At 38.5% G+C, this 24,839-nt stretch overlaps 1 protein-coding gene across 1 annotated transcript in view; it reads right to left on the bottom strand.

Moving 5' to 3' along the window:
• CCDC88A (coiled-coil domain containing 88A) overlaps window positions 1-15,332 on the bottom strand; it is a 77,144-nt gene extending 61,812 nt beyond the window's left edge. Inside the window, exons 1-2 of the mRNA XM_026033777.1 lie at window positions 15,222-15,332; window positions 15,006-15,106 (exon numbers count right to left, since the gene is read on the bottom strand). Coding sequence (XP_025889562.1) covers window positions 15,006-15,106; window positions 15,222-15,284 — 164 coding nt within the window. The 5' untranslated portion in view covers window positions 15,285-15,332. The remainder of the gene's footprint in view (window positions 1-15,005; window positions 15,107-15,221) is intronic.
• Between the last annotated feature and the right edge of the window lie 9,507 nt (window positions 15,333-24,839).

Genomic DNA, 24,839 nt, shown 5'->3' with positions numbered 1-24,839 from the left:
CCAGGTAAAATATAAAATATAAATAGGCTACTTAGTATAAATGACCCAAATATTGAAAATTAAAGTTACAGATCACTTGGCAAATGAATAATACTTCCGTATTTGTATGTACAAGTGTTCCTTTATCACTGCTTTCTGGCTTTCAGATTACATTTGAATAGGCAGTTTTGGCCTGAAAACTGCATTAAGCAGCCAAGAAAAGGTTTGATAGATCACTACTACTTCCATACAAGAACTTCGGTTAAGTCCTTCAGCTGGAACATTCTTAGTTTAAAAAGTAAACGTCTCTTCACCTTCATCCCCCCTACTGATACATTCACTTCCAACTTTAAAACTCAGTTGTCTCTTCGATCCACAGGCCCTTTAKTTTTGAGTAATTTTCGTTTATACAAAAACRAAAAACAACAACAAAACACCTTTCTGAATATTGCCTCATCGCTCTCCTCTCAAAGAAGAAATAACATAGCATGATGTTTTAGCTAGCTTTGTTTTCCACCATATATTGCACCATAATTGCAGTTTTTCAAGACTCTCCAAGCCAGGAAAGTTCTGATGAGATACACCGAAATAACTAAAAGAGGCAAACTGATGAAAATAGGCAAATATATTTTCCTATAATGATAAAATTTTGAACCTAAAACTCCATAATTTTTATTGCTTTCAACAGCATGCATCTTCCAATTAACTTTGTTAATAAACTTTATTGCAACTAGTCTATTRCTTTTTAATAAGTAATCACACCAATGTAATTTTTTCTTATCCACGAAAGTTATAACAATTATATTTTTCTTCATAGTAAAAAATCCGGCTTACCAAAATACACTTGATCCAATACCACTAAAATAAGCTAGAACATTATATTGGGAATACCAACAACTTTCAAAAGCACAAGGAAATAACTAAAGTTTTACAGGGCCACCTTTTAAGCACCTTTTAAGCACAGAAGATAAACCATCAAACACAAATCTTGGTAAATAAAAATGTCACATTCTGGTGGCTGCTGCACTAGGTACACTACAGATATTTTCAAGTCAACATATATTACAACTCTGAATTCCTCCTTTTATTAGGTGGAGAAACTGAACTAGTGAATAGCCTAGCAAAATAGGGCAAATCTGTCTAGAAGTCAATAGGAAGCAGAGCAGTAAAAGATGGCCTTAAGCAATTTTACATTTAAGAGCAACCTACTTATGACAAGATACATTAATTTCAATAGCAACAAAAACAGATAAAAGCTTCTACCGCAACAAGGCATTAGTATAAAGACTCCTGAATACAGAGAGAACTTCAGTGATTCCAAAGTGTTACCAGTGAGTTACAGATTGAGAGCTCAAATAATCAGGGATTACATGTCTAATTTTTCATTGACCAAAATCTATCAAAAATAGGAATGTGATAGCTTAATGGCTTCATGCTTAAATCTATGCAGGCTGCAAACCAGTTGTGTCCTCTCCTGCCATCTGTTCCTTGATGGTACTTAATGATCAAATCTAGTATTACAATGTATTCTGGTTTTAAATACATCATTGTCTGAATGTATTTGTCAAGTATGGTTAAATGCTAAAAAAAAAAGCACTTGGGAGAAAAATAATGCTACACAAGATGGCATTTTGAAAGGTCATAAATATTGACTTTAATCTATTTGAGGTTTAGCTTACTGTAGCACAGTATTTGCTTTCACATATAAAAGTTATTTGCCTTGTAAAGTTTTATTGTTGGCAAAGTCTCTTTAATAGGAATACTGAAGTTGAGCTGCATGCCAAATATTTCAATAATTGCTGATATCAGAAGTTTTGGATGGCTTTCAAATAATAAAGCAGCATTTTCACCATTCACTATCARCAAGAAGATATCCAACACAAAAGAAATGTGGTTTCTAAACAAATTGAGTGCAGTAACAGAGCTCATTCTTCTGARCATTAAAATAAAACTGGGGTTTTCACTGAAGAATAGTAATGACAATGTTCAAAGTGGTTTATGTATTTGAAGTAACAGCACATCAAGGCAATGAAGTTACCAAGCACCTCTGCATACGGGATTAAAGAAAGACTGGCCTTCAGCTAGCCTCTTGATCAGTCTTTAAAATCATTATTTAAAATTTGAATCTTGAAGAACAGAACTCTGGATTACATCTTTAACAGGAGCTGAACTGCAACCAGGCATGTTTTAGTAACATTGTATCTACTAATAAGATTTTATACTCCCAAAATTTTCCCACATACCTGTTAACACAATCTGTTTCTATGGCCAAAAAATATTTCCCCTATATAACTCAAACACAATGAAAAAAAAAATCTATTTCCTTTTTCTATACCTCCAACACACATTCATCAGGACTTCAGTGCTAACAAACATTTTTAGAACAATGATATCAATATCTTCCCTAAACAATAATTCATGAGACAGGCTGTTGAAGCTTCTGAAGCTTTTGTCTTTAGCTTAGACACATTCTTATCTGAAAAATAAAACAGCAATAAAATCCTTCCATCTTCGGATAGCCTCATGCAAGACATGCAAGTGCTGTGACTGGAATGCCACGATTAGAGTGGACAAGGCAACAGCCCAATGCACAAATGACTATTACAACTGGAGAGCTGCAAATGGATTTGCCAAAGAGGCACAGGCTATATATTCTGCAGTTGCTGAAATGCAGATTTCTTTTGAATGCTGCTTAATCAGTCTAAATTTATGTGCTCAGATAGAATTCTGTAAAAGGATGTTCTCAGCCCAATTTGGAATATGGGAGGAAATGCTGTGATTTATGCTAACAGCTCCTTTAGCTTTTTAGCAGGTATTTTTAACAGCACCTCTTGTATAATGTCTGTATTTCTATCCCTGAGTTAACAGCATTCAAACAGGMATGGACAGCTAAAATGTTGGTATAAATCTGCCCAAGTCTGCAAACATCTGCTCAAACATCTTAAGGCATCGTTACAAATACCGACAAATGCTTTACCACAAATTGAGGCATGTCAGTATCTCTATTTAAAGATGCTTTGCTAACTCTGCATTTAGCAAAGACTGACTACATGTGCCAAAATTTCAGCAGCTGTATCAAACATTTTTTGCAAGTGTCATGTAGTAGGTCTAGTATCACAAGCCTTCTTACCCCTGCACATGCATATGCCAATATCATGAGCTATAAGGATGCTGAGGCTACGTTGAAGTTTTTAACACGACGGAGCAGTCCGCAACAACCTGCATGGATCAGACAGTGCCTGGCTGCCAAGAACCTACATGGAAAGTGTGGAATATGTGGACAGTTTCTCTCTTCCCTGTACTGCAACATCYGATGTGGCCAAACGGCTCACAAGCCAGCAGCAAGGGGCCTGCGCTCTGCTCGGTGCTCGCTCTGCCTTTTCTGTGCCACTGCAGAGATGTCTAACTACTCATAGTTTAAGTGTTCTTGAACAGCTGTGTTTGAAGCAGCACCACAAGCCTTAGCACAAGGTAACCCTGTGTCCCCCTTCTCAATCAAAAYGAATGCACTGCGTCTTGTTAGAGCTTTGCCAGGTGGTCCCACTACTAGGGGTATTACTTCCATGAAGGCACATTCCCCTCACATCTGTACCCTCCCAGGCAGATGTGAGGGTGCATACAGCCAGATAAAACCATAAGGCAGTCAAAAGATCTAGCAACTGACATATAATTTCTTCCCATTATGCAGTGTGGTTTAGGGAAGACTATTAAAAAGTCAAAAGCTACCTTTGAAAAAACTTGGAAAAGGACTGCATGCAACTCACCCCGGTGAATAATCCTGTAGGGAGATAAACTACAAGGATTCCTACACTGCCATGATGATCATCAAAAAAATCTGCCCTCATTAAAAGACAATTAACATTAAAAAAGCTGCCAAAGGCACTCAAAGAAAGGAAAAAGGGCATCCACAGTTACATGCCAATTAAACTCTGAGCAAAAACAGGATCACTATCCTTCTGTGATGTTTCAATCATTTACTGCAGGAACAAATGAGCCAAAATGAACCTCATACCAAAACATTATCTCTCGGAACCTGATGATTATAAAAATATTTATATTGCTATGAAAGACTCACAATTTAGACAAAGTACGAAGAATATATTCAATCAGGCAGAAAAACTTTTTCTATGAGGTTTTATATATCAATATAACTACACTCCTTGCTTTAGAATATCTTAACTGAACTTGAAAAGCCACTGAATATTTACTCTGGAGATGTTCAAGTTTAGAAATCCTTTGGGAACCTGGAGGAAGACTGCAAAATGTGACCACAGTGAGTTTGAAAAGACAGACAAATAAGGCAGATAAAAGGCTGGGATTCATTTCCAGGTGCACTGGATGCCAACAAGCTTTGCAAAAGGAGATAAATGAGAGGGTACAGAGGAATTCCCAGCTTACGCATCAGCTCAGCTTCCTGCCTGAAGCTTGAGGCTGTGCGGAAGATGCAGAGAGCGCTTCTGCCAACACCTGCCTCCTCCTCTGCAGTTCTGAAAGGTGCTTTTGTGGRAAGTGTTGAAACTTTCAAGGTGCCCCTTTGAGCAGGCATATGAGAACAAAAAAAGGAGCCATACAATCTTCCATTTTGATGCTACTACTTCTATTGAGCTGAAATAGGACATCCCTTTTAAGTTCACAACAGCGTAGTCAAAAAGATCAATAGACATACTGCTCACTTCTACAATATATGTTACTTTTATCATTTGCAGCAATATGAAATTCTCCTCAGTCCAGGGGYTCACAGTCCTCTTTCTGGAACCACCTCCTTAAGATTTCCAACAAGAAAAGAAAACTATCACTTGACATGGACTGGACAAGTGATGTGAGAAGAGTTCCAAGGACAAATTGCTCTAACCTTTCCCCTCCCAACTGGATCTTATATACCTAAACATATCTGGATATGTGATACCTTCACCAATATAGACACCAACAATTTTCCAGAAGCCCTTTCACACTGATTGCAATGCAAAATACTTAAGCAAGTTAATTCTCAGTGCTAAAGGAGATCGCTAACTTCATAAACAGTATCTTCTCTTTCAGGTTCAATGCCCTGCTTGTACACCTAACTCCAATCCAATATGAGCAGTGCATCCACAACCACCACCCGCACAGTGTGGGCAAGTATTTTACTTCCCCTCCATGTTACCACTGGTGATTTTAAGTAGAACAGGTTAAAAGAAAAGAAAAGAAAAAAAAAAAGTCTGCAAAATACATTTATAGCTCTCCAGACACATTTCTTAAATCTCAAAAGTATTCTACTCATAGTAACCTAAATTATTCAACATGAAGTTCAGACAATAGACAGTATAAGATTGTCTTTACTAAAATCCAGATATGACATTGCACATTTTCCTTCACCATTCTTCAACATCAAACTTTTACAGAAAATATTTATTAAATAGAATTCCACTAAACGTCTGCTACACTACCTGAAGTGCTTAGAAAGGTCACTCATGGAAATAGGATAAGCAAGCAGATTGTGGAAGTCCTCTGCAGAATTAACTTCTCTTCCCTTTCTCCTCCATGAAGGGTTGCAAGAAAGTAGATTTTTAAAAGCCTCTATTTTTTCCTTTCCATTTTCTCCCACAGAAATAAGAAAGACGTGTATGTGCGCAGGTGAACAGAAAGGAGGGCATAAGAAAGAGAGGAAATAACAGTTCACCTGTCATATACTAAGCCACACTTTTTTCAAGACAACACTGAATTAAAAACACATCTTTTTCCCAGCTTATGTAATATCCAAAGTAAACAAGTAATAGAGCTGCTATTCTTAAGAGTTTTTGAACTGTTTGAAGGCATCAGTGATTTTTCCAAATTGACTCTCAGTGTTATGAGAAATTTATCACCAGTGACACCTGAGTATATTATGTTTATACTTTCCACTTTTTTAAATATTACATTTCTAAAAACAAAATATCAGAGCAACAGACTAGAGCCTGACCCCAAGAATTTGAAGTTTCACGCAATAATAGGAGAATGTATTTCCCCAAAAACCAAGCTGCACTTTAAACACTATGAAAYTTTGCTGAATGTACCATGAAATGTATCATATGGTAACAGTCCTTCTTTAGTGAAGCCACGTCATACATACTTAACAGCACCATAAAGTCATTAGTATCTTCCTTATAGACCCCTATTACAGATAGTTTTGAGAGAATGAACAACTTTGAGTACAACTCYAACATGGCTCCAAAAGGACATTCTTCTTCAATGGAAGAGAAAAAAAAAAAGACAACAAAAGTACCCTCCAAAACTCACTTCCCTCTCCSAAATGGAAGATCCAAAGAATGAAACAAGAGAGTGAAAATAATTAGACAAAAACAATTTGTTAGTCAAAACAGAGGAGTCCAGAGAGAGGTTTTATTTAAAGAGACTGGAAGCAGAGAGAAAAAAATCAAAAAGGGAGATGTCAATTGCTTAAGGCTGAAATTAGTTTTTTCCTTCTAATCACGTGCGAGCTTGATCATCAGCTTCAAAATACAAAATATAACGTACTTCACTACCATTTGTTTTTAATATAAACATAAAATTAAACTCCTGCAAACACGTTTTACAGCCAAACATCTGTCTGCAATGAAAAAATAGAAACAATCATAGTAAATTTTCATATTTCTTTTACCACATCAAAGCATATTACATTAAAAAAAAAAGATGCATCTTATGCCAACAATCGAAAATAACTACTACCCACTGCACACAGTAACCTTGTACACAGCATCCCTGGGCAACAAAATCAGCTACAAACTTCATTACRTTTGACAATGAGTTCTCCCTCAAAACTTATTTTAAATATTTTCTAACATTGGAATAGAAAATATTTGTTACATGTAATCATGTAAAATAATTATGCATACAAAAAGAAATTTTAAAGTAAATGGATGTATGAAAATTGTTTTTTCAGCAGAAAACTAATTTAATTTCTATGAATTCCTATGTTTTTTTTACATACTGCTTTAAAAGCCATTGCTGAAGTTTGGCCACCCTTCCAACAGCAGCCTTTTAGAACATTTTGTTTCAGCCCATACAGCAAGTGAGGGTTCAGCTAGTGAAATTACTCGGAGCTCCTGTCAGTGTAGTGCACATAACACACTGGCCTTACTTGCTGAAGTTCAACACGTGGGTGACTGTTTTGCTCGTTTTGTGCACTTCCTCCAGAGACTGCTTTACAGAAAATAGGACAAAACCATTTTTTGGGGGGAGAATATAGGACTAATTTAGGTTGACCAATTGGGTACTGTCTTTGCAAAAGGTTTTCCTTTATTTCAAACAGTTAAGAAGTTGTCAAGTCTTAAATACCTGGAAATTAACTCCATACCTAATTTACTCTATAGATGGCTTACAGCAAGAATGCTCTGGGTCTGTACAAGAATGCCCGGCATTTAAGATGTGGAAACACTTCTTTCCTCACWTTAAGGGGAGCCCAGAAACAAGACTGAAGTTGTTAAAAGTCCTCCATAGGATCCTCTGGTTCAGCCATAGGAACATCCATCACCCCAATAAGAGCAGCAATGTTCTCGTTCAAAGGAGCTCATTCTCTAATATAGGAAACAATATACGTGGATTTTTTTGAGGCTTTCAGAATTATTTCATTCTTACTTCCAACTCCTTGGTTTGTTCAAGAAACAACCACTGCAACCAATCCCTCTCATTTTACTACTTCAAACATCTAAATACGTTTAAAGGGTTTTCTTGTTATTTCCTTCTGCAAAAGGCCTAGGAGCAATTGTTGTTCGAAAAGGCAGAAATTCACACTAATTTTCCCTAGCTCAATCTTACAAACAGCAATAACATTAGTATAATTTTATTGGACTRATGAGATACTTGAAACTATGCCGCTTTCCAAAATAATATAAAATGGCAGCACCGGATGCAAAAGAATACGGACTACAAATAAGAAAGAAAACAAGTACACCATAAAACAGAGCACTGCATATAACAGAGCGAAGTCCTGATTTCAACTTCAGCCACTCTTCCCTCTACTGCTCTACGGTTTTTACTTTCTCTCATTTGAGTTCAAGCTTTAAGGTCTATTCAGTTCAAAAGGAGTAGCTAAACTCTTTGCATTTGTGATTAACACCTCAATGTAACTGCTCATTAAACATGCCAACATTTACACCCACAATAATCCCGCAACAACAGTTRAGATCAGCCTTAACTAAATTAGCACTGCCAGATATTCCCAGATCTGGATCACCAGAAACTTCCTTTTGTCATGACTAATACCAATTCACAGAGGCCATTAGAGAGAGAAAAATGTCTTTAGATCTAATTTGGAGAAAATAGTCTACACACATACAGGTAATARTATAGAAGCAGCACCAGGAACAGCTGAAGCAGATCAGGGCCAAGAAGCTGTCAGCACATGTAAAACTACGAAATAATTCATTGTCAAAGCAGGATATTAAAGTGATGAAGAGGGAAAAAAAAGAAAATAAAAGAGAACTTTAGACAAAGAGAAAGGCCAATACTATCCCTGTAACGGGGCTGTCATGTTTTCTGCTATAGTATTTTGAATTAAAGAGATAGAAAACAGCAGAAGATACTCAAAAACAGCGAAGAAATAGTTCTTGCTCTTAGCAACGGGTATCTGCGGAGTCTGTAAGATACTACATAAGATACAATAGCTTACACAGAACTTCAAATCAAAAGACACTAAGTTCCACTGCCGTTTCCTGTATATAAAGCTGAAAATAAAATTATAGCCATTTTCTCTTCTACCATAACCACCCTCCAACACCAAAGTTGTATGTACCTTGCTTTACTTAATTATAACAGTATCAACATCAAATTCTCCTTTGAAAGGAGAAATATTTACTTCCTTATTTCATTCTTCATTTTGAATTTTGCTCAAGTTATGAATTTTCAATGTCAAAATAGCATGATCAAGGTATATGCCATAATAACTGAGTATTTAAAGTATAAAAATATTATTTTGAGAGCAAATGAGAATGGCTGAGCTACTGGGATATTATCAGAACTGTTCTAATGATTAAAAGGTAGTTGTAAATATATTTCCACACAGGTACCAGTTAAATATGTTTGGTTAGAACACTATGTCTCTAGAGCTGGTTGTATTTTGAAGTATAATAAATCTTTTATAGGTAAACTATCAACATTAAGATATAAAACCTTAAGAAGGTAAAACTGCACTTGTGATAAAGCTAACATTGCATCCAACCATAATTACCCTGAACAAAATCTTTCCCTAAGTCTTCTGCAGAACTCCCTCCTTAAATATTTAATTCTAAGTATAAATCTAATTGTTGTTTAAAAAAAAAGTGGGATATTCTGCTAAAGTAATTTTCCTCTCCAGGAAAAAAAAAAAAAAAAAAAAGGAACGCTCCCAAGCAATACAGGATCTTGATCTTTCTCAGTATTTCTGCATACTACCAAGTGACAGAATTGACCTAGTTGTAATGGCTATTCCAAAGAACAAAGCAAATTCAAATGCAAGGCTCTCAAACACATTTCCAAAGAAAATCAGTTTCATTTTGTTCAAAAATATGTATTTTTATATATTTCAACATGAGCAACTTAATTGCTTTAGTTCCTTACATGAAATATGCTGGAAATATTCATATGCATATTAATACGTACAAATCTCTATTTATTTAGATATAGAGTAATACATCTAGGACCCTAACTACTCTGAGCCATGCTACGAGTGTACAGATTAGGCCTTGCAAAAAGGGTGCTTTTTTTTCCATTATAAAATTTTAAATAAATATTAGCATTCCTGTTAAGAAGTAAACCAGTGCATTACAAATGTGATATTTGTCTACACTTCATCATGCGCCAACTCATACCAGTATTTTGTCCAGCAAACACAATCCTCTAAACATTCAACAACATCTTCCAAAACTACCAAGAAATTATGCCAGACAATTTTTGCTCAAGGATGGCTTAAGAAAAATAAAAAGGGGTTAAGATGCATGTAAATTCACACTGCGTCTCCTTGGAAGAACTTGCAGTTCCAGTCTGTAGAATATTGCAAGAAAACACAAGTGAACCGTAGGACAGTTTACTGAACTGAAAATAAGCTGAAGGAGACGAGATGAAGGAAAGGAGACATGAACTGTGAGGAAYACATAAGCTTAAGGAACTAGGAAAAAAAAAAAGACACAGAAAAAGAGGTCAAATAAAGTATTCCAAGTACAATCCCCACTTCAGTCTCCACTTGTTATCAAAAACCCAGTCACCTCCAARAATTACAACTGATATTCACCTCAATAGCCCAATTCAAAAATGTAGGCAAATACTCTCTCTTTTTATAACCAAAGGGTTTTATTTCCAAACAAACTTGATCATGGTAAACATTTTATTGAGYCACCCTCTAAAGAATTCACTTCATTACACATACAAATGTGTATTATAAATTCTACTTTCACTAACAAAATTTCTAGGTTCTATAACTGCAAAATGTATTTTAAGAACAACAATTCCCTCAAACCATTAGTGGCATCTGTAGGAGTCTGAAAAAACAACTCTGAAAAGTATGAACCATATCCATTCCTTTCAGAAACAGGAGAAGGATACAGTCTTCATAGTATTTGACATTTTTCTCAAATAAYCTATGCTAGTAATCTTAATGCCAGACTCTCAATCTTATTTTCCCCAGTACATTTTTTTTCCCCATTTTCATGTCCAGCCAGGACCTGACTGAAGCTGCCTCCTCCTCTTTGGTCTTCTTCACTACAAAGAGTTAATTGGACTAGAGTGTGTGCTCCCTGTGTCTTTCAGAGCCAGGCAGCTGGCAGAAGCACTGGAGATGGAGTCCAGTTTTCAGGAAAGATATAGGCAAGCCAGGAGTATGGGCTGGCAAGCTTGGCTGTTTGGGAGAAAAAAGAAAAAAAAACGTACAATTGAAGACTAAGAGCTCAGAAAAGAAGTTAATGAAGCAGGTTACACATTCTAGGCACATCGGAGTGGTGGAAGGAAACTGTCAGCTGGTCCACCTGGAAAATTCTATGGGCATGAAAGGCCCACAGAATGCATGATGGATTCAGTCAGTGGAAAACAGTGGGAAACGAGCAAAAGGGATAAAAACAAGGGRGAAAAAAAATCATCCTTTCATATCTTCAGTGTGTGTTGACAAAACAATACATATAATACTGATGAATACATCCAATTAAGAAAAAAAGTAACAAATTAGATACAGATAAAAGAAGACAAGTTCTCAACAAAACTACGTCCATTTARCTTCAGAATTTCCAAATTTACTATATGGCATTTGTCTCATAGCTACTTCACAACAAAGCCACTTCCACGAACAACAAAGACAACTGTGTTCTGCTTTTAAAAGCTTTGTTCAGCTGTGCTTTKTATATGACCAAATATCAATGGTAGTGCTATATGTAATAAAAGTCCTAAACTTATAATTACTTGCAGATGAGTATTTTTATTCACAAAACTAGTAATTCTCAGCCTGTTGCAGAACCAACAGCTTATATCACAAGACACTTACAAAACTCATGCATTTCTTCTAAATTGAATTCCAGTAGGACTGTGCATCAGAGAGCAGGACTTATCARAAACCAAAACTAATACATATTTTCATAAGGTCAGAAGCATTCCGAGCAGAGATAAAGTTATGCAGCATGCCTGGTATGTTTCCCTCTACCCCTGGCAGGCACAACCTTCCTGCGGTTACCTGTTGCCTTTTCACYTCCTGCAAAAGACACATAATCCTTTTTCAAACCAAAGAGGAAGGTTCAGATTTAGAAAAACACACAGGTATCTACCCATAGGTATCAGATACTGATTAATCCTATTAGAAGGTAAATGGTAGGTTACTAAGTACTTTAGAAGAACTGGACCTAAGTTTAAACAGAAAGTGAGAGGCAATCTCAATATCTCAATACATATCTCCCTCTCTCTAGTAAGGACCTCATATTCTGACAATGAAACTCTCCTTAATTAAGGGTTAAAGACTAACTCTTCAGATGTGATTTGGCAATAAATGGAATTCACTTAAGTTTTCCTACACAGTCAAAGATGCGAAGAGACATACATAGAACATAACAGAGTAATTTCTCTTTTCTGATGGATAATGGACTAATAAAGTCAACTCTGATAAAAAAAAAAAAAAAAAAGAAAAAAAAACCCCACAACCCACTGTCTCAGCATCCACTATCCTACAAGTATTCCAACAGTGACATCTATTTCCTCTGGTTGAATCATTACAGTACTTGAAAAATAGATTTGGTCTAGACAAGCACAAGAAGCAAATGACAGAAACTCTCACTTGTGGCTAACAAGCTTTTATAGGTAACAAAAAACTCATATTAGACTGTAAAATTGTTTACAGACCATGCCTAATCCAGTACAAACACTGACTTCTATGGTCACAGCATTTGTTTTTAAAACATTTGGCAAAAATAAAATATGTTTTCAAGTAGRAGGGCAACTGGATCATAACAGCTCTAAAAGCTCCTGTTTGTTCATACCTTCAACTCCTTTAAAAGCATCTAATGCTGCAATGATTTTCCAACCCTAGAAACCAAACTACATCCAATAATAACACATCAAAGACAAAGTTTTTGGCTGACAGGTACTCACTAGCTATATTCTCACACTAAMACATTTACAGCTTCAAATATCTCAGTACTACCGTAAATAATAAGTACCTTGTAACACAACATACTTTAAAAGCCATTTTTACTAGCGCTTTTCACATGCATGTACACATGGCTTTCCTCACCACTTGTGCCAGAGCAGCACTTCCTTTCTTCAGAGCTCCTCAGAGCACTATAGACTGGAACTATGGATTCCTAGAACTAACGTGAAGTCACTGAAAACTTAAGAAGAATGAAAAACAAGAAAAAAAATGTATTGCAGTGCTTTGCTTCTCCAATTACCATACAAATTTTTCTGTCACATTTCCTGACCACACAGTACTTCAAACTACCGGAAAGAAAAAGAAATACTAATAAGACTAAAAATGTCAAAATTTGTTATATTAATGTTTTAAATAACTCACTTAAGTGAATAGGTCTATATTCTAGAAGTTAACTAAGGTTCCCACAGTAACTTTACTAGAAACATAAAAAAACCTTGAAAACAAAACATTTTTCCTCTTCTAATCTTGTCAAAAAAGCACCACCCGCAAATGAGAAAGCTGTCTCAGAACCTTACTCAATTCTAATCAATAGTAATACCTTTCAGATCAAGTATGTTTGATTTTAAAAGAAATCCAATATAGTTAAGCATTTGTAAAATAATTTTATTTTTATGACAGTATTTTACATATATCCCTAGATTAAAGCAGTTTCTAATTGACTTGACTACTAAAGTCTTTAAAATTTACATGTTCATCACATATTTTATATGCATGCACACAACTCTTCCTAAATCAATTGCAGTCATCAGGGCATGCGGTCAAAGGTGCTTGCACAACCTCAAAYTCAAAACACAGTGCTTGAGGCATGGGGATATTTCCTCACTGATGCTTTCCATGTTATTCATATTTCCAAAGGCAGCAGGCTTCCCATATATGTATTGATTAGGTTATACTCTTTCTTAATATCACAAAAAAATGCAGACTAATATATCATTATATATTATCAAGATTATACTATTGAAAATCATGTTGTTTCAATTCTAAATGACCCTTGAGCTTCCAGCTATCCAATGTTCTAACTGAATGGAAGTTCTAGTCATTACAATGCCTGGTTATATGTATAAACTAATTTGTGAAATAAGYCCAGTAAAGAAATTTAAATTATAGAGTATTAATATTGTTTCAGTGAATGCATCACTTACAATCCAGGTCAAGACTTTTTCCAAAAGTTCAAATATACCAAGTTCTCCATGTTTCTCAATGTAACAGAAATGAATACTCAGAATTTACATCCACAGAAGTGGGGGCAAGATACTGATTTCAAAGGGATAAGAATTCAGTCTTAAATGTGGTACTGTTAAACACATCGAGCACCAAAAGCAAAGACCAAAGACCTCTAAAGTATTTAAAGTAAACTAACAGAGTACAGCAATGCCCATCACTGCGCAGTGTGACAGCTGTCATTACAAGCTGCTCACACACTGGTCTATTTGCCAAGCCATCCATAAGCTGAGAGTTATTCATACCTATGCAAATAAAAGATGTACTCTCCTATAAAGGGCTGAAATACTGGGAGGAAAAAATTATTTATATTTCTCCACACACACTAGTATCATTTTCATGATTGCATCGCCATGCACTTGACAAAGGTGTTACTCTAGCATGACAGTAATGGGCAACAATCCASTCAAAACAATGATTAAAATAAAAAACACACCCCAAAAACCCACATATAGTTGGTTATTCCTGTATTTTTACAACTGGTCCTTTGTGATATGTTTTACAAATTATAAGCTATGTATTTTTTAACCTGTAAAATTATGCTGAAAACTTTCTGCCAATCACAGCTTTCATTAAACACATTATTAAGACATGCAAAAAATTCATTCTGTGGTCTGAACCCCAAAAACATTCTAGCTATCAAACAACATTTCAGCTTTGCTAGACAATTTTTACCTACTGAAATTTGGAACTGTGAAAAATGCAGAAATAATACAGAATAGCCCATCTGGTTAGTAGATAACATTAAGTGACTCCTATTGTCCTWAAGTTATAGACCATGCGTACTAACAGTGGCACTGGAATCTTTTTAACCAAGCAAACTGTCCAGAAATTTGGTTTAGGRCTGCAACTTACTGCAGAAGGAACCTTTACGCTTCTGAATGCAAACCTGGGAAACTGCATTTACAGTGACACAAGTAAAATTTTCCAGTAATATCCAGTCTAGACATGATTCTCTCTGCATTACATCCTGCAAATACCTCTCTGGCATTATAAATACTGCACTGTGAGCAGATACGAGTATCTGGCATGGTTCAGACCACATGACTGCCTCCAGTGTAAAAGAAAGAAGACATTTTTACTAAGGTTGCTAGTGAAGGAAAGAAGAGCTTTCCTGAGAAGGCAAAGCATACAAGAGACTAASGTAACTGCAACGAAGAGACTCAACGCTGAACTTCAGCACACTTACATTTGCAGCATGACTTCGTTCAGAAACACGCCGTCCACTAGYGCCACATATTCTTCCAGGTTGGTCCCATTTCCTCCAGCTAACGGTCCAAACGTCTTAACCTAAAACATGATCATCAGCACTGTGACACCAACTCCACCTTATTCTCTGCAACAAGGCGTTTATCCTTAAACAATAAGCAAGCAAAGGAATAATGTGCGAAGAAAAAACGCTTACCCAGGTGACAAGAGGGCTAGACATAAACTGCTCCAAAAGGGGCGTGAATATTTCGTTCTCCATTTTACAAAAAAAAGGTTAACATCAATGCAGATCCTCTGATGCAAGAAAAAAAAAAAAAGAAGACTCCTTCACTGCAGCAACTCTCTTTACACACTCAAAGGATTTCGCTGGAGCAAAGGAACTCCATTTTTACAAGGCAATGCAGCAGCAGCAGCAAGAAAGTGAGTGGCAACTAGAATCTATCTTCCTCTTTCCATCAAAAAAAAAAAAAGAATTTTAAAGTCCATCTACATGCATTTCGGCCTTTCCATTGATGTCTCTCTCTTCCTACATGCTGAAGGGCTAGGAGGAAGAAGAAAAGAGGGAGGCTGCCTAGCTACGAGGATTCTACATCAGACAAAAAAAAAAAAAAAAAAAAAAAAAAAAAAAAAAAAAAAAAAAAAAAAAGGAAGGAAGGGAAAAATCTGCTTCAGCAGCGGTGGCTCCTCAGAAAGGAATGAGCAAATCCAGTACAACTCTGCAGGCGCATCCTGCTCCGTGCCCAGCGAAGAGACAAGGAAAAGGAGGCAGCGGAGCGGGGCGCAGCCGAGCGGCGCGGCGCTGCGGGGCGCTCCCCCCACGCGGGCTCCTGCCGCACACAGCAGCCCCCCCGCGGCACGGGCGGCCCGCGGAGAGGGAAGCCGCCCCCCGCGGGGACGCCAGGCTCCCTTTCAGCTCCTTCCCCTTTTCTAACCCCTTCCCTTTTCCACCGAGCTTCGGCGCAGCCCTCGGGGGGCAGGAGCGGCACGCGCCGCCTCGCCCTTCCCCCCGGCCGCCGCCGCCTCCCCGCCCGCCCCGSTCCGCTCCGCTCCCGGCCCCTCCGGCTCGCTGCCCCCGGCTGCGCTCCCGCCGCCGCGGCCGCCGCGGGCGCTGGGGAGAGCGGCTCCTCCCGCGCGCAGCCGAATAACGGCCACCTCGCCTCCGCTGCCCGCCTCCTCCTCCTCCTCCCTGCCCCACGGGCGGCTCCGGCTCCGCCGTGTGGATCCCTCCGCCCGCGCCGCCGGAGGAGAAGGGGATCCCTCCGCCAGCGCGGGTCCTTCCTCCCCCCCTCCTCTTCCTCCTCCTCCCCCGTCCCAACGGCCGCTCGCGGATGACGGCGCAGTGAAGCGGGGCGGGGCGGCAGGAACCGCTGCAGGGCGCGCGCACGAGCGCGGCGCGCGCACCGGGCTGCCCCGGGGCGCAGGGCAGGGGAATGCGAGAAAAATTAATAATAAAGAGCCCCCGTTGGGCTCGGTTTGGGGAAGGACGGTGTGGGAGAAGGGAGGAAGCGGGGGGTGGGGAAGGGGAGTCGCTAACGCCCTTGCGGAGGAGGGCGGGGGAGCCGGCGCTGCCTGGGCCGGGAGCAGCCCCGAGCGGGCGGCGGGGGCGCCTTCCCTCCTCCRGCGGGAGACGGAATCCGGGCACACCCCCCGGGCACAAAATCCAGCTTTCTGGAGGGATTTAACRGGGAAAAGGGGGGGGCGCGGGAGGGGGGCGACCTGGTTACAGAAAGCAAATGATGACAAGCAATTTGCTCGCCTAAGCCATTGTCCCTAAGCCATCTCCTGCCACTTGTGCGTTTCAAATCTCAAGTACCGCATTAACATGCGAGTTGGTGTCTGCTTAATAGATTATGTATTTTATTCACATACCATTTTACAAAATTCTCCAACTGAAACCTCTTCCATGTAGTATGAATTAAACTGCAGCAGCGCTTTTCAAAATACCTTTACTTTTCCACACACATACACACAAAGGCAAAAGGTGCAATAAAGTGACTGAAATTAAATGTTTGCAGGAAAATGAAATCCTAGTAGCGTAGCTGCTGAACAGATTAGGTTTTCTAACCCAAATGTCTGGATGTGGTATTTATCCTAATTGATGAAGATTTAAAAAAAATCTCCATCAGTGACCTTTCCCATATATAGCAGACTGAATAGAACATTTAAGAACAGAGAAATATATTATGGACCTTGAAATACTACTATGCAATTTGTATTTTGTGGAATTAAATAGTTGCAGTTAAGTGGCTTTGTTCTGATTCTTGCAATGAGATTTCTTTTCCAATAAAACCAAGTCTTCTTTTTCCCTACATCAGCTCTTTGCGGTGAACTCCTGATGAGCCTTCCTGATACAAGAAATAACAGAAACCAAAGGGGAAAACAACAGTCTTGGATGAAAATAGGGGGCTAGTGATACATAGGGTGAAATAACTGCCAGTAAACTACTAGCCCTTAAAGACAACTACAAAAGCATTTTTGTAAGAGCCTGAATAACCAGTCACGAAGCTCCCAGTCTCTGGCAGCAGTATATAATACACAATTGTGCACGCAATGCTATGGGACTTCCCTGGCTCATCAGTTTTTCTTGCAGGCTCTAATTAGACAACAATGACTTCAGCATAAAACATTTTTTGAGAATTAAAGACTCGCTAGTAGGAATTTTTAGCACAAATACTAGTCACATATCAATAAAAGCAGATGGCTTATCAATTCCTGAAAAATATTTTATGATGAGTTTGTATAGACAGACAGATAGATAGATAGAATTCTGATTAAACAGTTCTAAGTATTCCTGGGTTTATTCGATTGGTTATATAACACATAATTCACACATTCTCAGTATTGCTATCGCTCACTGTTCCTGCATCCAGACCACTATATTTTAGATAAATATTGCATAATATCTTCATTATGAAACATATTGTAAACTGCCTTACTGCAATTTTCCTTAAAAAAGGTGGAGATGAACACAACAGGAAAATTACAATTTCAGAAAAAGCATCCAGAAACAGCCATGTTTCATTTATAATTTTTAACTCTCAATCCACAAAACTCATCGGGAAGGTTTATATAGTTTCTTTAACTTGCATCTTGTGAAGCTGTAAGAGAGTTCACCTCATTTTCATCGAGGTAAACCCTCCCATCAATTCAGAGGGAACTGCGGATAGCCCAGCTATTTGCCCTGTTCTAATAGCTTTAAAAGGCTGGACAAGGGGTGTGTTGTTCAGGTGGTTTTACTGCTCATCCCATCAGCAGCAGCGCAAAGGCCTCTGCGGCAGCACGGCAGACGTGGGTGCRTTGCTGGGGCCTCCGGTGCTGCCGCCCTACGGATGCCGCCCTCCTGGCGCTCAGCTGCAGAGCTGGGCACGATGCTTATCAAAATGCAGCCACGCCGGCAGCGCTGAGGCTATTTGCCATAGCAAGGAGAGAGGCTTAGTTTTGATTTCTGAACCCTCCTCTGACAGACCTTGCTTGAAATTAACTGAGAGAGAAAATTTGAGACTTTCTTCTAGTCCCAGAATGAAAACAGAAGCCTTCCAGTATTAGCCTAGCTGCCAGGAGTCATAAGCAGTATTAGTCTGGAAAATATTTAGAAGTCGTGGCTCCACTTTAAGGGGTTGGGCAGCATCTCTGTAACCTGTGGTCTTTTCGGATGCATGTTTTTTTTTATCTAGAGACAGGTATCTATCTGCTAAAGACAGGCTTGATGACTATACTTACAAGGACAAATCTAAGAACTTTAATACAAAGATTCATCATCAGATGTCCAATGTGATAACTATTTAGAAAGAGCAACTCAAAGTCCYGCATGTAAAGCCACAAACAAAACAGATTTTGTTGCAGGTTTGTTTTCTCCTTCATTAGCACTCAGCAAAAGTAAGAGGTATGTAATACTTTTGCTGTAGGGCCTACAGAATATTATTTCTTGGACTGCTTTTGGAGAAAAATATGAACAAAACCTACTCATCTTTAGGTGATATAAAGACTTTTGTTTTTTCTTTGCAGCTGAAGAGAAAAGGGGTGGCAGCTGTGGCTGCAGTTGTCCCCTCCTGGTCTGTACTGATGGGTTGCAAGGCCATTTCCTTGGCGCAGAGAGTTCACGATAGGGCCCCTTCTCCAAACAGGATCCAAGTGTGGGCTGGCTCTTCATACAAGCAGTGTTACAAAAATGCAGTCAAAACTCCAGAATTTTCTAATACRGGCTGACGTTTCAAGGAAGAGGCTTGTGTAACTGAAGGACAGTCACCTCGCCTGYCCTGTGCATGTACTCTGAGACATCTATTTGCCCAGCACACCAAAGTGATAGCAACAGATGGGACAAAGCCCCTGCTTTGGGGCTTTGAGCAATGGCACCAAGGGCTGCAGTTTCTAAGCATGTCTAGGACTTCCCTGAGGTCCCAGAAAGTAGGTTACACTAAAAATCACTGCTTGTTCCATGCGAGTGGGAAGTAGGGGAACCCCTCCTGTGGCATGTAAATACCAAAGGGGAAACTCCACAGCAGTTCTTGGAGATTTCTTCCCTGCYAGTGCTTCTACTGTAACAAGATCAAAATTCCCTTCAACTTTTTTTATCCAAGTGAGAAAAATGAAGAAAAATAGTACAGTAGKGACTTGGGCAGAGTGACAGTTGTCCATTTAAGATTTTTATGGATCCCTGGTATTTTATAACTTAGATCCAACTATACCAAGTTTGGAGAAATAAGTACAGAGAGACAGATGGGGCACATTCTACATCTGATCAAAACACTTCTCTACCTCTGTCTCAACACAGATGCATCGGTTTCCTATCAGGTAGATACAAGTTGCAAAACAAACACTTGAGTTTCCAGCCATGCCAAACTAACCCGCTTTTGTCCTGCAGATGTTAAATCCTTCATTTTCAATTGAATCACAAGCTACAAGTACAATCTAGCAAAGTAGGCAAATCTAGGAGTGATTTCCAGCAATTATTTTTGTTATTAAAAATAAATAATGGCTTTGCTTACAAACTTTGTGTACTTAATCATGATTATTAAATACACTGAATTTTAGACAGCAACTCAAGAGAAGCCAATGCAGTGCCGTGAGGGAGGAAGATTCGTAATAATAGGGCCAGATTCTAATCCTGGCTGTATCACTGAATTGCACCTCAGACAATTTGTTTTATCCCTTTAGGTCTTAGTTTTCTTGACCAAAGAATTATGGTGTTATTTAAACTGTGAAACAGTTGGTTAAACTATCTTATCTTGTATTGCTGTTCATCTGAGGCACTACAGCTGCTTCTTCCTTTTCACAGAATCACAGAATGGTTAAGGTTGGAAGGGACCTCTAGAGATCATACAGTCCAATCAGTTTTCAATCAGTTAGATTGGCAGAAGCATGTTACTGTCTGGCAAGTCTGATGATTTGATCAAAAACAAWCATTGAAGTATTCTTCCTATTTTTTAAATGTAATAATTACTGTTATATATTTCGGTAGGCCTAGATGCCTAAGCATGTTAGACAAATACTACTTTGCTGAAAAATTATTTGAACTTAATATTATATTAATTCAGATCTTTCTACTGTTTGTCCAATAGAATATTAGCCCATTTGCTTTCTGGCTTTAGCATATGGTCTTGTGACTAAAATGACTTTGATTAACCGTTCCTTGATACTTGTAGTGCATAAAGAAAAGAAATTGAAAATGAAATCACAGTGACACGAGCAGTTATCTAGGACAACAGCTTTGGTTCTAACTTCTGTTGTGGCCAGTGGAGTGAGACAGAGCAAAGCTCTCGCTGCCAGGCCTTCTGGCAAACAAGCTCCTGCCAGGATGAGTGGTGGGTGGGGTTTTTTTTGTTTGTTTGTTTTTTACAAAATGGGTCAGAGAGATGAATTCTAGGGCATCTTATGCATCTTCTCTGAGAAGGAGCAAAGTGCAAGTCGGTCTGCTATTTGTTAGCAATTTTAACTAGAGGGGCACATGCACATAGGTGGCTTGGAAAGTGAGGCAGCGTAATTGTATCACAAGCACTATCACAGGATCACAGAAAGCTTAAGGTTGGAAAGAACCTCTAGAGGTCATCCAGTCCAACCCTCCTGCACATGCAGGGACACCTAGAGCACAGGGCACAGGGCTGCATCCAGGCGGGTTTTAAAGATCTCCAGAGAAGGAGACTCCACAACTTCTCTGGGCAGCCTGTTCCAAGTCATCTTCAATCCCAAATGCACAGAAACACTGCACTGATTTTCTTCTCTACTTCTACTGTTCTATGGTACTCATTAGAGCACTTTCACCCTTCAGGTTTACAAAATATGTATTTTTTACCCCCTGTGACTTATTTACCTCTTCAAATTCCATTTGCTTCAGCTTCRTTTTATTATAACATTAGGTTTCCTTTGCTTCATACAGCACTAGATAACTAGTAATTGCCCCCCTATCCCTACTCCTTCACGTTGGTGCTGCCTCCTTTCTTTCATCCCCCTCTCTGCAGCCTTGATGTCGCTGSCTTGAGCAGCACTGGCATAACACCGGTATTTATCAGCTCAGCAGAGGTGATTAGSCCCCATTTCACAGAGCTGGGCCTCACCTTTAATGTTAGCATATCTCATTAGAAAGGCATGCCCCACCAGCTGGAGTGAGCGCCTAGGATCCTTCCAAGTTCAGTAAATAATGAATGGGAAGGAGTACATTTCTCTCTCTGAGCTCTCAGCTTTTGAACATGGACTTAGTTATGTCCACAAGAGGAATGAGGGCTGTGCAGCATCCTAAGAACATAACTGTAGCAGGATTCAGACACTGTTGAAATCATTACTCTTCCTTTGTGCACCCTGCCTCAGGATTATGCTTTTTTTTTTTTTTTTTTTTTTAGCACATTTGATTTTTATGTCTGGTTATTTGAAAGAGTCTATGACTCAAGAAAATAGCATTTCTCTGTATGAAACGCTCATGAATGAAAAGTTTAAGCCCTCTTTTGCCTTCTGAAAAACTTCTGACATGCTCGTGGAGCCAAGATGCTGTTAAGTTATTCTTTAACATCATTAAGAAAACTGATACTAAAACATCTGAATTACTTAAGAGGAGAAAAAAAAATAAAAGAAAAATGAATATTAAGGAAAAGTTGTTTATTACAATTACTAGATGGCTTTCCTCACCAGGCTTCTTGCAAGAGGAGGATCAGAAGCCACATCAAGCAGCCTACTCATTCACACCTCTTTCAGAGGCCGCCTTTGTTTGCAGTATGTCCAGATGGTTCAGTTCACTACGATATAAATTTACGTGTGAATTCAATTTAATTGAAGATGAACACAAAATTGAAGTTCTTATTTATTTCTCTTCATCTCTGGAACACATGCCACAAAGGCTTATAAAGGTACCACAAATGCTCAGAGCGTTGACTCAGTGTAGATTTAGTGACTCACAGCAAATGTTTTCAGCAGCCACAGTTACTGAGGTCAGTTATTGGCACACTCGTACCACCTTTACTCATATTAGGTATACTGAATGAACTGGTGCTACACTACTAGTAGCTGGTTATTGTCTATATCCTATTAACATAAGCTGACAAGAAAGGTCAAAGATCCTAAAAATAGTACAGTCATAGTTTGAAAAAAAGAATAGTACAGTCATTGTTTGATAGCTACAGTTGGATAGGTGGGAAAGCTACTAAATGGAAAAATGATGTTAAGTAGAAAAAAATATATAGCAACTACTATCATAGCTAAGATTCATTTTTAAATGCATTTGTTCCTCATATTTTCTGTCAGTTTTTCCTTTTTTGTTAATCTAAATTTCTTTTTTTTTTTTTTTTTAAATTCAAATACTTTTCCATGACAGCTAATTTCCATGTACTAAAACCAATGGAGATACATCCGTTCACATTATGTAGGGCTTCCTGAACGCTGTCATATCAACAGCTGTTTTCTGTATGTTTCTTTCCACAGTGTCTAAATATTTTTCCATCTTCCTTGGGTGGATTCTTCTTGCTTACTTTATATATATACACATATATAAAATACTTACCATTTTCTAAGGAGGTTCAAACAATACTACAGTTCTTCAGAATTTTTACCTATTGCTCAGTGACTCAGCTACAATTTCTGAGGTGGTGTGATCTAAATGTATAGCCTACTGTGCTAGCAGCTTAAAGACAAATGTATAGTTTGGCAAAAATGTATTTTTTTCCTCTGTAATTTCAGGGTCATACTGTGATGCCAGCATTATGTATTCTGCAACAAATCCACTGATTTTACATTGCTTATAATATTCTCAAATAATCCTCTACAACTACTTGGATTTTATTTTTAAATAATTTTGGCAAGATTAGATTTCCAATTCAGTGTAGTTTGGTGATGATTCTAGATTCATAATTCTTGTAGCAGCCAGAAAGGATTGTTTTTGTGTGTAAGATTTTATTATTTCCAAATACAAGTAAAATAGGAAATGTGTCAAATATTAGAAATAACAACACATTCCTTTTCACAGGGCTTTTCAAAATGTTTTATGGTAAAATAACAAATATTCCTTTCAGCTGCTGTGACCCCTAAGATCTTTTTGGCCATATAAATAGTCCACCTTAACAGTCTGCCTTAAAAAGATGAGATTATTCAGCCTGTTAAGTCTGTATCTCTGTAAAAGAAAAACACCTTAACAAAGAATGGTTTGTTGCTGACCTGCAGCTGGTTATGGTATTTCATCTGAAAGCCTATTTAAGTTCTTAATGGCAACATTTATTCCCTCTTCCTCAAAGGAGTATTTTACAAACAAGAATAATTAACAAATGAGGATAGCCAATTTTGAGCTATAATTTAGGCTAACAGTCCCCCAAAAGGGGTGCTGGCACTAATAATAATCATTATCTCAAGGTATCAAGAGGGCTTGGGAGGCTGATGAGATCTCCGCTGGAAGGGAGGCCTTCCCCCCGCAGGGAGGGCAAGGGCACAGCAGCAGCTGGTGGAAAAGCAGAAGCTGTCGCAGGGAGCCTGTGTGAAGTGGGAAAGACGCACAAACAACCTCCGTGACTCTGATTAAGCAGCAAGGGTTCAGATGCTGATAGTCTGTCACCCATAACCTCCACTAAAAAAAAAAAAAAAAAAAAGACTGACATGCCTCCAGCTTGTGAGGCTTTTCTTTAGATTTCAGAGCTGGTCCTGCTTTTAGAGGACGGCTATATGCTCTTGCAAATGATTTTCATTGACTTGACTTTGTAACTGCTCTGCTTTGGGCTCAGATCTTTCCTCTGTCTAATTCTTTGAGTGCCTCTGTGCCCCTTGGTGACTGCAGTGACATGGAAGCGAGCAGCACTGAAGTGCTACTAGTGCTGCAGTTTCCTTTAGAGCGGYATGAACTGGGTTTAAGAAATTAGTCAGGCATTTAGGAACTGCTAATCCTTCTTGTGAAGAATACAAGGCTTGTTTCTTCCAAGGAATTCCTCACTGCAGGGCCCAGCACAGAGTTCAGTTTTACCTACTAAATCCTCTTGCAGCAAGACAACAATATAAAAGTAAAAATTAGGTTTTCACATAATGTCCTTTTCTCAGCGATGATTCTTTTGTGGCTCTTTTCTCATGTCACTGTTATGATAGACCTTATCATATCACTGATGTACCATAAAAATAATTAAGCTAAAGTAAATAACATCCAGCAGCAACTAACACTTCTTTCTCACTTCTTTCTCCCTTACAAAAGCAATTCCTAAATCTGCACAACTATTAATATACCYAGCTAGGCAAGACCAGATTGATAAGAGAGCACAGTTCTGATGTGCAACAACTTTGCCATTCTAGACTAGTTATCAAATTTTAGCAAATTCCTGCTTGAAGGGTTTGTACTCTTCTACAGATATTGATATTT

The sequence above is a fragment of the Nothoprocta perdicaria genome, unplaced genomic scaffold (assembly GCF_003342845.1).
Source record: "Nothoprocta perdicaria isolate Ctin4 unplaced genomic scaffold, notPer1 scaffold_133, whole genome shotgun sequence".
Taxonomy (NCBI): domain Eukaryota; kingdom Metazoa; phylum Chordata; class Aves; order Tinamiformes; family Tinamidae; genus Nothoprocta; species Nothoprocta perdicaria.
Note: the sequence above shows the minus strand (reverse complement) of the source record. Positions and strands in the feature narration are given on the sequence as shown.